This window comes from Buteo buteo, chromosome 1 (genome assembly GCF_964188355.1).
Source record: "Buteo buteo chromosome 1, bButBut1.hap1.1, whole genome shotgun sequence".
In the NCBI taxonomy this organism is placed as follows: Eukaryota; Metazoa; Chordata; class Aves; order Accipitriformes; family Accipitridae; genus Buteo; species Buteo buteo.
The window spans coordinates 16,993,083-17,006,763 of record NC_134171.1 but is presented as its reverse complement, the minus strand read 5'-3'; the positions used below and the strand labels follow the sequence as shown (position 1 = coordinate 17,006,763).

The following is a 13,681-nucleotide window of genomic DNA, read 5'->3' as shown; positions in this document are numbered from 1 at the left end:
TCTCATATGACTCCCTGGCTAAGTCTCTAATGCTGTGAATGCTGTGCAAGGCAAGATAGGGCTTTACAAGGCTAATATTACTGACCCCAGCCTGACTGAGTGCTCAGGTCTCCCGTATGCCTCCGTACAAAGCAGGATTCTTTTGCCCTTCTTGGATCTTCTTTCACAAGGGTAGAGAAGATGCCGTGCCTGGATCTATTTAAGCCCATGTCAGCTTGCTTACTGCTATGCTGAAACACAAAAGGACAGTCTTGTCAGTAGCCATTGCCCCAACAAAAAAAACTGGAGAAAGCCTAAGATTTACTTGCAAGTGCTTCTCCATTTCTTATACTGTATTCAGACTAAGTCTCCTTGTGGATTTATTCTCTACTTTTTCCCCAAGTTACCATACTATTTCAGCTTAGGTGGAAGATTTACTTGTAGTTGTTCTTCCCAAAATCATAATTCTCAAGAACTGTGCCACAGCTGAATACACAAGCTGTGACAATAATCAAAAGAGTTTAGTCCTCTGCAAGTAAAATGCTTATGGCTACTTGCAGACAGAGCCAAAAGAAGAAAAACTTGAATGATCTCTGCTAATACAGGGTTACATCCAGATGTGCTATGAAATCACTAAGGTGGGTCCTCTCATTGTTTGGGTATAGTTTAAAGTTCATGCAGGGGGCCTCCTTTGGGAGTCAAACCCTTGCCAGGTGATTGGAATACCATAGACTCCATCAACTGCTGTGCTGCTTCAGAAGATGCATTTAGCAATGCCAGCCATTCTGGGATTCTCTCAGGCAAAGGATCAGAACTTTGAAGAGCAGGAAGCCTGAGCCATTTTTTCTTTTTCCTTTTTATTTTTTTATTAAACTTTTTATTTTTTCAGTCCTTGGTATGGAAAGACGGGTCCAAACTGTCTTTCCTTGGCTGGGAAAGACAGGTCAAATGCATGGTAGAGGGTATTAGTAGGGGAAGGACTCTGAATGTGGAGCTTGCAATAGGTTGTTTATATAGGCAAGAACTCTTGAAAACCCTAGAAACATGTGGATGGCTTTTCTATGTGTTGGCATGCATGCAAGTTCACACTGACATATATATATGCTGTTAATGTAGATTTTAGAAGATTTCAGCTAGTAGATTTTAATCACGAGGAACATTAATTATTCTCACTTTTCTACTGATACAGTGCTCTGGTTATTAGGATGAGGTTTTAATACTAAGTTTACTGGAATGATGTGTAAAGGAAATACAAAGATGATAAATTATATTTTTACTTAAAAAACCCTAAAAGCTCTACCTAGATCTGCTCTCTGAAGGTGGGGTGTATGTGGGAAGTATGGTTTCCTAAAGGAGAGGTATAAGAAACAAGGCAGAAGATGTGATTATGTACACAGTTGTTTATCTTAAAGTAACTAAGCCATAAGTATGTCATTTTCCAGTATGTGCACTTTGTGTTTGAAATATTTCTTTTGGTAGATTGAGCCAAAAATATATGCAGTGTTTTTGGTAATTCACAGTTTTTATATATGAATGTTGTCCTCCAAAGTAGGATTCTATTGCTAAAGAGCACAGCATGTAGAAATAATCTATCAAATAGATAGCCAAGTAGGTTTGATATTCCAAATTTATCATTAGGACAATTATGTGCTTTTCTTCAAAGGTTAACTGAGAGTTTAGAGATAGAGACCTGCTATTACATCTTATTTCCTAGTCATCTGCAAGCTTAGGCAAACACATGTTTTCTCTGGGAAAGAAATGTAATTTCATTAATACCTCTACATTGTAAAGGCAAGGTAGGGACATCTGATTTTTAAGAAAGCGTACATTGCAATACCAAATTTAATCCTGGTGATAGAAAGTGTCCTGGCTATTGGATAGAAAAAACACATAGTCAGTTTTCTGTCCTTCCAAGAGAGCTTGTGTTGAAAGTTCTTTCTTGAGTTGTGGATGTTATTATGTATGAAGTGAGGGAAAGCCACATCTGAAGGAAGGTAATGATACTTGTGTCTTGGCAAGTACCTCATGCAGACTTCATAGAAGTCCTCTTGGCTTTGTGAGATTGGTAGTGCATGTTGTTCAGAACCTGGGAATCAACATTATCTGAAAGAATTGGTGGAAAAGTTGGTACAGAAATCTCTAGCCCATTATTTTCTTAAATTCATTAGCTAGTAGTGAGGAAGGTGACATTTTTCCAATATGTAAATCTGTACAGGGTTTCTATCCTGTGACTTGAAATTTTTTGCAAGCACAGCTAAAGGCAAAGCTTGCCCCCCACATCCCCACAACTGGATTAGTAACATTTATATTAGTCTGTGAAACCTGACAAGAAATTGAGTGTGGAATACCTGACTCCTGAAGAGAAGAGACTGTTTAAACAGTTCTCTAATCTGTTACAGAAAAGGTATGTCCTTTTTGTTCCTGCTTTATGACTTTCTCCTTGTAGCTGCTTATTGAATGTTGACTCAAGGCTGAGTTATGTAATAAACAGATTTTTCTTCTCTCATGTTGTGTGTTTGTTTAGTTACATTCAGAATGTAGTCGCAATTGTTCCAAGTGCCTTGTCTGCTTAAAGCATCTCTGCTATCTTGTTTCCTCCCACTCCTTCCATTTAGGAGACTGAAGAGAAAAATGATTGTGTTCAAGTCTTACAAAGTACTGTTTTGTTAGCTTCCAGTTGACCTTTCTGCTCTGTGAGCATAACGTTGAAAGGACATAAAAATGCAGCTGTCCGAAGAACAAGGATGTTGTTATAAACTCTGAACCTCAGAGTGATATACAAATGTTTACTTTTCCTGATAGATTGAGATAGTTTGTCTTCTGATGTAAAGGAAAAAAAATTAAAAACAATTACCATCACTGTAGAGTGAAAAGAAGTAATGTATTACATGTGTCCAAAGTGAAACCACTTACTTCCGCTTGTGCTGAAAGTTACTCAGTTTCTTGGCATTTTATGCATTCTGAGTTCTCATTTCATGGGTGGTAGCTGATGATAATGGCTGCTCAAGTGTTGGTCATAGTGGAAATAAAACTATGCCATTTGCACTTAGTTAAATAAGTAGCAAGATAAATGTTGGTGTCCCTTTGTTCATTAGTGACTTCTGGGAGGGTAGTTAAGAGCCAGTTTTGAAGACACAGCTGTGAAATTTTGGTGGAGAAGCAACCTCTTTATGTCAGACTCTGTCATCCTGTTCTGAATATTTTTGGATATTGAGAAAAATGTTAATGAAGCGATCCTAATAGACCAGCACCTGTAGCATATAGTCTTGCATCTCTCCCTGTATCATGCTCTGACATCAGAATTTTCCTACTGAGACTACTTTTCAGAGCAGCAAAAAGTCTTGTACTTGAGACCAGTTTTACTGGGAGAACAAGCCTTTACATTGTTTGGGAAAGCTAAAATAGGAAAAGCAAAATAAAAAACATTTGGGTTTGGATCACTGATAAGAAGAGATTAGCATCATCAGGGTGTTTGCTCCTGTCTTGCCAGGATACGCAAATCATGCTATTTTAGGTACCCATTTACTTTCTACCATCTCATTTCTCGTTTATGTGGCTGTATTATGGCTTCCTTTGAACATATATTCTTTGGAGCAAGAATTATACTTACCTTGTATATTTTGCTCCACTGGGAGCCTAGTATGGGTTTTCTCTAAGTCTCATTTAAAGATACTAGTATTTAGGTCTTCTTGACACCCCAACTCAGGAAGTTTTGACAGTCTGGGAGGAGTACCAGTGCCATTTGTGTTAGTGACTCCCTTCTGTTGTTTGGATGTCTGTAATGGCCTTTCAGGGTACTGCCTCTCTAGTATTGAGCTGTTGTACTACAGTGCAAAGTAAGAGACTGAACAAATGTGCCATCCAGGAATTGCCTGTAGTGCACCTGACTGCAGCCTCTAGGCAGTGTTTGCCCTTTAGAGATGTATCGTGCCTGTGTTAAATGGATCTGTGCTGTCTACCAGTTAAATCTGCAGAAAGTTAGTGCTTAACCCATCAAGTGGGTTTGTAGTCAGCCTGCTTTTGAGGCTATTACCACTCTGGTGGTTACTTCTCATTTTTCTGGTGCTTGTCTGAAAGGTTAGCTGTTATGAATGTGAGATGTTTAAAAACAAAAAGTCATCCTTCTGTCTAAGTCTATTTTATACCTAAACTGAACAGAAAAAATAAGGATCATGTATGCTAAGAGAGCTTTTGAAGCCTCTCATGGGACTTTTAATTGCCTTTTTACTTACTGTTTGTGCAGATCTGCCATGCTGTAATTAGAATTTTACAGTGGGGAATGATCAGATAGAAAATAATCAGCAGCAGTGCTGACTGGAAGTCTAGCTCACTTTCTGCCTTTTGTTTTAGTATCAGGAAATGCTTATATATTATTTTAGCATTAATAGGGACTATTCATGTGCTTTTAAAAGAAGATCTATGCAATTATGTAAATAAATTGGGCCATTGTGAGTAAATGTTGCTGAAGTTTTCAAATGTGAAATGTTCCTTTTCACAGTTAGCTTATGAGCATTTACTTGTAGCCGTGTCAAGGTTAATGATACTTGTAAAAGAGCCTAACTTTTCTAAGTCTCATACAATTTACCTAGGCCATACACATTTTCTGACAGTATCAGTGCAAATGGATAAGTAGTTGTACGTTAATAACTTCTGAAAACTTTAGGTTAACATTGCTTTTTCCTTTCTTTATTTGAATTAATAGTACAACATTGGCCCTTATGGCCCATTTCTCTAGTCTGCCTTGTGGTGCATGTAAGAAATTGTAGTAAGAAAAAGTGAATGTGTAAATTTATGGAGACCTTTATTTTAATAATGTTGACTCTTTTTTTGCTGTAATTTTTTGGTTCTGTTTTATGTCAGAATGGGCATTTACAGTAATAAAGAAATATCTATTATCTGTATTTTTTTGTAGTGTTGGAGTACTCTGTGCATATGCTGCCAACCAGCATTTAACTAACCAAGTCCGAGGAGCAAAGAAACTGGTTAACAGTAATTTTAAAGATCTGAAAATTTTCCTTAACGACACTCCAGCGGTAAAGAGTTTTTTCTTTGCGGGGAATGGGGGTGGGAGGGAAGAGGTGTAAGTAAGAAGTATGGCAGAAAACAATTGTTTCTTTCTCTTTGATATAAATCACACCTGCGGTATTTTGTTTATTCTTTGTGTGTTGGTCTCATGAAGTAGGATAAATGATGCAAGGTAAGACATTTTCACACAGCAGTAAATGTTACCTTGATGGATCAGCATTCTTTGAGCAACTTTTCAGCTGTACTCCTGGAGTATGCTGCGGTGATGCTTATAGGCCCTTTTCCTCCTACTGAACTAGTGTAGGTCGCTAGCAGAAGATGAATCATTTGGAAAAATATGGTTTAAAAAGGAATACATATTAAAAAAAAAAATCTTGCATGAAAACTTGGATTCCTTATTGCTCTTTCCTGTTTCCTTGTATTTTGGACTTACTGGTACGTGCTCTGGGACTGAGCTACAACAACTTCTTTTCCAGAATTGTTTTGATTGTTTTTTCTTTAAACCAGTGAGCAGGCATTCTCTCCTTTTTACTTTCAAACTTTCCTTGAAGTTCCAAAAGCAGTGCTCTGCATATCTTTTTTGCACTGAAAGAAAAAAAGTGAAATGTTAGTAAGGAAGACTTGGAAACTTTCCTGTGTGCAAATTTCAATTCTTTATGGATTAGGAGGAAAAAGTCCAACAGTCCTATTACCTTGGCTTTCATTAATTTTAATTAATTAAATTTAATTAATCTGTTTTACTTCCACATGACTGGTGAGTTAGAAATAGGTGGAATTCACCCAATTTTGTGGGATCCACGAGTATGGTAGCATCCCAGTCACAGTAACTCTGGCCTGTGTTTCTGCTGACAGGACTGTATGAGAACAGGAGACATCTGGGGGATGCCATTAAATGTTTCCATGTCTGGGGTTGTTCCCTATACAGTTATTCGTTTGCGCATGGTGTTGTGACAGTCTGGTGATGGAGGTATATGGCAGGAAGCGGAGGTCACACGAACAATCTCTCTCTTGAAATGGAGTGCCCTTTGTCAGTCTGAAGCTGACTCAAGGCACGGAAAGATGTAATCCAGTTGCATCAGAAACCACTAGACTCCCCTTCACAGCATGCTGAGTGCCAACAATAGGAAACGTCGGACTAGAATATCTATTACATAGAAGTAACTATCTTAACAGAGGAAAAAAAAATAGACTCTGGCTAAAAAGTTAATAAAAATGCCTGAATTATTTCATTTAAAAGTGTCAGGACTTGAACACTTGTGCTAGGAGTTCCTCAAAGTCTCACTTAGGTATAGATTTGTAGTTTCTATGCAGGGTTATTAATTTTTCTTTTTATTTTAGACTTGATGACAATTAATGATGCAGCCATCAGATATATCTTCTAAGTTATTTTGTCAGACAAGATACATGAGTATCACGTATACACACATTTGTAAGAATTCCTTGAAGATAGGAGAAGGACTTCAGCTTCTTGAAAAAACTGTAGAATCCAACTAATTGGCTATAAAGCTCTGAAATCCGAACTGATGTCCTTGACTAATCAGTATGAGGTGTACAGCATATAAGAGGATTTGTAAAAAGAAGTCACATGTTAAGAGTTCATGTCATAGAAGATTTGCAGACTATGAGTATTGACTGATAACACTGTTAGTTATACAGAATCGCCTTTTGTCTGTGACATTGCTGGAGACAATGCAAAACCTGTAGCCTTGCAAAGTTTTAGTCCTTAGGTTAGCTTATGAAGACAAAAGAAGTAAACAAAAATATACCTACAGTCTTCTTAGTAAGAAACACTCAATTTTTTTCTCCTTTTTTAAAAAAAGGTCTGCCTCATACTTTGTCATTTAATGACATCCACTGCTGTATGATTGATAAGGTTGGTTTGAGCGTGTTTTTTTGTCTGTTATTTTTTTTCTTTACTCCACAGAAAGTTTGAGGCTGCAACCCAGATACACTTCGGTACACATCTGAGTCACGTTTAAAATTGGAAACTCATTTGTCAAGTGTATTAACTTTTACATTAACTCAATTGGGGTAGGATTTGTAATGCATTATTTTAAACATGCAGAAATCAGTGAAGGTTATTTAACATTTTTTCGAAATTAGTGGAGTAAGATTTCCACTTGTGTCATGGTTTAACCCCAGCCAGCAACTAAGCACCACGCAGCCGCTCACTCACTCCCCCCCACCCGGTGGGATGGGGGAGAAAATCGGGAAAAGAAGTAAAACTCGTGGGTTGAGATAAGAATGGTTTAATAGAACAGAAAAGAAGAAACTAATAAAATGACAACAGCAATAATGAAAGGATTGGAATGTACAAATGATGCGCGGTGCAATTGCTCACCACCCGCTGATCGACACCCAGCTAGTCCCCGAGTGGCGATTTCCCCCCCTCCCCTGCCCCCCCTTCCCAGTTCCTATACTAGATGGGACGTCCCATGGTATGGAATACCCTGTTGGCCACTTTGGGTCAGCTGCCCTGGCTCTTGTCCTGTGCCAACTTCTTGTGCCCCTCCAGCCTTCTTGCTGGCTGGGCATGAGAAGCTGAAAAATCCTTGACTTTAGACTAAACACTACTGAGCAACAACTGAAAACATCAGTGTTATCAACACTCTTTGCATACTGAACTCAAAACATAGCACTGTACCAGCTACTAGCAAGACAGTTAACTCTATCCCAGCTGAAACCAGGACAACTTGAGATGGTCTTTCATAGCCTTTTGTCCAAACCCAGGACCTGGTGATAACTAAGCTGCTGGTTTATATTGTTACGGTGTCTTGGTAGAGCTCAGGTTGTGACTGGGCCAAACCCACCTGCGGGTAGGGAAAACCATTTGCATTAAGACAGAGCAGCCAGCTCCTTCCTGCAAGAGAAGTTCTGAGAGGCTGCCCAGATACAAGCCAGTCTCATTGGTGAATTGCTTCAAAATTACCACCCCATCAACTTGCCACATGTCTCTCTGTGAAGGAGGAACTAATGCCACTAGAAAATCAAGTAACGGCGATGCAGACATGCAAAACCTTGCTGGCCTGACTGACTTGAAGCTTTTATAAGGCCACAGTTCCTGCTACTTAACACTTTTAAGCTGAATCATTTACCTCAGAGATGTTCCAATTAAGTAGATTTCTCAATTAAACACATCTTTTATTTTGTGCAGTTCTGCCAAGCAAGGTTTTAAAATATTAAGTTAACTGAAAACAGTAGAGAGTCAGGATTCTGGGGGTTTGCACAAATATTTTGATTGTTTCAAAGTGGCACTCTGACTCATTATTTAAAAATGTTACGTTTTTCCAATTATTTTAATAGGTTTTTTATCATCTTCTTTTCAGCAAATTGACTACTTGGTGAGCCAGTACAACACAACTAAGGATAAAGCACTGTCTGACCTAAATAGTAAGTACTTTGATTTAAAGGGGGTTAGCGATGTATATTTAAAGACTTCAATAAGATGATGTAAATAGCTCATAACGCAAAGTGAAACTTTATTTATGAGAACATGATTTTCAAGCAGAAGTGCTGTTCTCAGTGGTAAATGAGACTAAAACCTAAAATTCTTTTCACATAAAATGTCTCGGAGCTGGTATAATGCATATTATTTCCTGAAAAAAAAGTCTTTTTTAAAACTGCTTATACAATAAGTCAGGCTAATATTTTGTTTTCTGTTTTATACTTCACTAGCCACTAATACTTAATGCTTTTTTAGAATATTATTTCTCAGTTTTTAACTGTGGAGCCAAATGTCAAGGAATACAGCTACTAACTGTTTTGATGGTTCCAATGAGTGAGATATCTCTGTATTTGTTTATTTTTGTTCTTATACCTTTGTCCTCTATTCAGCTAGAAGTGGAGGTATAAGCTTATCTTCTTTCTAAAGCTGCTTAACGTATTTGCCATTTCAGAATCAGCAGCTGAAGAGCAGGAGATGAAACTTAAAACACAAATGCTGCACTTTCCCCCTCAGTGCAGTTACAATACAAGGCATCACCTGTTAAAGCTCTTAGTACACAGAAACAACCAAAACACTGATTTTTTTTTTTTTTTTTTTTTTTGAAATTTAAGCATCACTTTCCAAAACTGATAATAGAAGGGGCCAACCACATCCACTGCAGATTAGAATTCAAGATGCATTATTAGCAGGTGTAAATAAATCTGTACAGGTCTGCATTTCAGGCTGAAGTGAAATACAGAAATACCAAAACCCATTTTAACAGGATCGTTGGTGAGATCAAGCTATGCAACTGTGGCAGCATGCCACTTATCATAAATTGACTTATTGTACCCAGAATCTATGCTTCTCTCTAGGTTTAAAACATATTTTAAAGGTAGTTTTTAGTGCAGCCAGCTCAGCATACCCTGAGGTCAATGTGTCTTGTCTATATGAGGCTACTAATGCACGTTGAACATGCTTGCAAAAGTAGTAGTACACTAGTTAAATAGGCTTCCTACTTAATTCTAGGCAGGAATATTCTGGTCTAAAAAAAGTGTGTCATCTTTAAGTCTCCAATAATAATAATGATAATAAATTGACATCTGCATTTCAAGTACTAGCTTGTAGCTTCCCAGGTAATCCAAACTGAAATTTCAAATTAAATATATGTTCTCAATGCCAATTTAATATGTTAGTTAACAGGAACCTAGCTCAATCTGTGATGAGAGTGCTCATCAATAACTAAAACCAGAATTAAGTGTGTGACACCTGGGGATAAAAGGATTTCATTCTAAGGGAATCAACAGTAGCATAAACCTTGAGAGAAATGTAGATGAGTTCAGTTTGCCCACCCTAAGGAAATGGTGAAAAGTGATTTCTGCTTTATAAAAATTCTCATCCCAAGCCAGACATGACACTGCTGACAGTAATGGATGCTTCTGTACCATGCAGTATTCCCATTTCATCAAGACCAAAAAACTCAAAAAGCTGTTTACCGTGACCTGAAAATGGAGGAGACCCAGCGACTACCTAAAGGATATGTTACATTAAGATACTTCACCAAACTGTGCTTGGCATTTGACTGTCTTCTTGCTGAACTAAGCTTCATTTCTGTTTGTGGGCGGTGAGACAGGATGGTTTGGAGGTGGGGATAGCTATTGGTAAGCATGAAGCCAGCACTGTGAGCATCAGTGCTGAATGCACTGCATGAAGGGGCAGGGACTGGAGACACGTGCTTAACACACTTAAGGGATTTCAACAGAGATGGCTGGCAGGTCTGGATTGTGGGTGACCTTGACATTACTGGATACATGAGGAACAGGAGAAAGGAAAAGAATCCATTTTCTTGTTTCTCATGCACTGTGAAAACATAGTATGTAGTGAAAGAGTATGCCACAAAATTCCTGTCAGGATGTTGGACCTCTTTAAGACAGATTGTGGGGGAAAAAAAAAAAAATCTGTTTCCAAAAAGTAGTAAATGCAATGAAATAGATATTTTGGAGTCTGTTGAAATGTTGTGTGTCTTTACCAATACGGTCAAGTGCTAGTGAATATGCTCTGCCATGTTATGATTTATTGCTTTCATTTATAGGCCTATAGCTAGCTAAAGGAGAAGTGTGTTCCTGCGTTGTCTTCTGTCACTAAGTTCTGACTGTCAGGCCTTGGAGAAATTTTAATAATATATGTATATTTTGTTAAGTAAGAGTCTGATAGCACCTATGCTAAGAGGTAGTTTAAATTGAACTACTGTGTAATTTTTTTTTTAATCTCTCCATACTACAGATGTTGGACCTTTGCTTGGAAGTAGAGTTCAAGAACAGCTGGGGAAAGAAGTGCGTCCTGCACTTGATGCAGCTCTGACAATGGCAGGAGGTAAAAATGTAGATATTGTTGTATTAATGTTCTGTTGTCATGGTGAGCAGACATCATCTTTCTAGTGCACAGTATGGGATGGCTTTATGCAGTACCATGATTCAACTTGCCATTTTTTTACATGCCTTGATGTTTCTTTTAAAGTGAGGATTTCAGATATTTTAAGGCTTATAAATACATTTAAAAACTAAATCAAGATTTGTGTGCTATTGTTGATACCTAGTTTTAGCAGTCATCGAAGAGAGATGAAATCCAAACTCCCTGCTCCAGGTTGTTGTTCCTTTCCTTTGAATGTAAGGGAGACTAGGAAAATTCTGCTTTAAGAGCTGTGCGTGGGTCTTTGCAGGTTAGTCTTTGACAGGTCCAGGAATGAACATGCAGTGGCCTCATCCTGTACACTGCCAAGCTTATTATGAGAGTGCTAACCATCATTTCTTCATTGCATCTGAGTTTAGCATTGCTCATGCTTAGTTCTGTCTCCCTTTAAAGAAAATATTACTTTATTATTTTTTCTGTTCAAGGCTTTTTTTCAGGAATCAGGTACAGCTTATAGAGCAAAGGGGAAGGCATCTGTGAAATTCAGTCACTTTGGTTTTTTTACCCATTAATTCTTTCTCATTCACTTGTCATCATTCTCCTTTTTTGCTTTATTTCTCTTATTTGTCTTGAAGTCAAAGTGGAAAGGGCTATCAAAGGTAAAAAACACGATAAAACCTTGTGTTGTGTGAAGTGCACTTTATTTTTGTAATTTACATATTTTTAGTTGTATCTGTGTGTTTTTTTGTCTACTAAACACCTGTTCAGTGGTTTTTTGTTTGTTTGTTTGGTGTGATTGGGATGAAATCTAAAGCCAGACAGTGTTGAACACTCCTTAATGCTTGGCTGATGCAACAGCCCCTGCATCTTGCAGCTACTTAATTTGTGAGTTGGATTATAAACAGAATACTGAAAATACTGTTTTGTGGATATGGGCTTTCTTTTAATTTCTCATGACCAAGTGTTAAAGTTCTTTACTGAAACCACTGAGTAAGGAGAGGTAGGGAAAGGGTAGAAAAGAGTAATCTAGGAAGTGGATAGAATCTCAATAAAAGTAGCCTGAGCACATTCATTTGTGTGTAGGAAAACATGAGTGACGTATTTTTATGTGCAATAAATACGTATTTTGTGCTAGAGGATTTTTCTGGGAAGGAGGCAGGGTAATTTAAATCAGTATTGTTAAGAATATCATAACATTTATGCATGCGCACGTTCTCTTCATATCTGTATCTATAGACTGGTTTCTAACTATAGTTTTTTTTAAAAACTTCACATCCTTGCAGCCATCAGAGAAACAAAGGAAGCACTGGAAAACGTGAGTGTCTCTGTAGAGGTTTTGCAGGAGGGAACAGAGAGGCTTCATGCAAACTTGTCAGATGTTAAAGTGCATCTAAGCAACACCCTCAATGATTCTGCATGCTCTGCAGCTCAGGCTGCCTCAACTTGCAATATCATCAGGAATTCATTAAATCAGCTGAACATCAATGCCAATTTTAGTGGGGTAAGATATTATTTTTCAGACTTTTAAAGTGTGATTGCCTTGAATAAGCCCAGTAGTATCTCTGCAGTTAATGGCTCAGTGTGTGCTGTCACTTGTGAGATAAGTGACCTTCCCTTATTCTGTGTTTCTGGGTAATTCCAGTCACTGTTTTCCTCTTCTGCGTAGAAGAGGATAAAATGTGTGTCAGGCAGCTACATTGAAGTGCTGCTCTGGGCAGTGAAATAATCTGCCCTCCCAAAAACGCTGAGGTTAAGCTTTGCTTTTGTACAGCAAAGGTTTCAGGAGTGTGCTAGAAAGATTATACTACAAATTATCTTTCTAGTTTCTTTACCCTCTTTCCTACCTTTTGAAAAACTTAGTAAATTAGCAAGACTACTACTTTGATGTGACTCAGGAATACTTTTTGCTTCCTAGTTGCCAGGAGTGAGCTCACAGCTTGCGAAGGTTAACGATGTCCTTAAAATAGACCTTTCTAGTCTGGTTCAAAAGGTATGTTTCTTGACAGGCTTGTAAACTGTTAATTAATAAACTGGGATAGTTGCATATCACTTGTTTTCCCTTGGCTTTCTCAGGCAGAATACTCCTGTTCCTGCCTCATCCTGTCTCATGGTGGATATCTCTCCTTATTATTCCATTGTTCAGCCAAGACTTAATATTTGAAAATATATTTTATATGCTTTATTATGGTTTATTATGATGTATAAAGTATGCTTTATATCCCCAGGATACTACAGGTCAAAAATGTATTGCTAATTGTCTGCTTGAAAGAAGAATCCTCAAAAAACCAAAAAAAAGCAGAAACATGGGATCTACTAGCATGATCTATATTTTTTGGTTCAAACTAAAAAAAAAAAAGTAAATTCATGCTTTCCTAATTAGTTGTATTGTATTCCAGCTATTTTGAAATATCTTTCAAATTCTTTATGTGCATATTTGATATTTAATCTGGTGTGATGGACCTCATGTGATTACTATTAGTATTTCTGCAAGACTATCCAAAACCCACCATGATTTTCAGTGAGAAAAAAATGGCTTAGTTTGAGCAGTTTAAAAATCTAGCAATCTGAAAATGTTTGCTAGGAATAGAAGGCACTTTCTGAAACCAAAGGCTGTGTGTAGGAGACTTAGACCCTGCCTGCTTCTGAAGTGATCAGGCCTGCAGGAAGTAAAACTTCAGGCATTCGCTGCAGTGGCTTCTCCTTCCTGTCCAGATGAGCTACTGAGCTTGGTCCCCATGGTTTAGACCCGTTCTTTCCCCTTCTCACTGAAGAAAGCATTGCAATGTCTTCAGAGGCAGTTGGATTTCATTGTTTGTAACATGCATTTCATGTTAAGAAAGCACA

General features: G+C 37.8%; 1 protein-coding gene across 1 annotated transcript in view; it reads left to right on the top strand.

Moving 5' to 3' along the window:
- Window positions 1-13,681, top strand: part of PROM1 (prominin 1) — a 65,177-nt gene that overhangs the window by 30,836 nt on the left and 20,660 nt on the right. Inside the window, exons 6-10 of the mRNA XM_075041032.1 lie at window positions 4,892-5,012; window positions 8,331-8,394; window positions 10,712-10,801; window positions 12,121-12,338; window positions 12,753-12,827. Coding sequence (XP_074897133.1) covers window positions 4,892-5,012; window positions 8,331-8,394; window positions 10,712-10,801; window positions 12,121-12,338; window positions 12,753-12,827 — 568 coding nt within the window. The remainder of the gene's footprint in view (window positions 1-4,891; window positions 5,013-8,330; window positions 8,395-10,711; window positions 10,802-12,120; window positions 12,339-12,752; window positions 12,828-13,681) is intronic.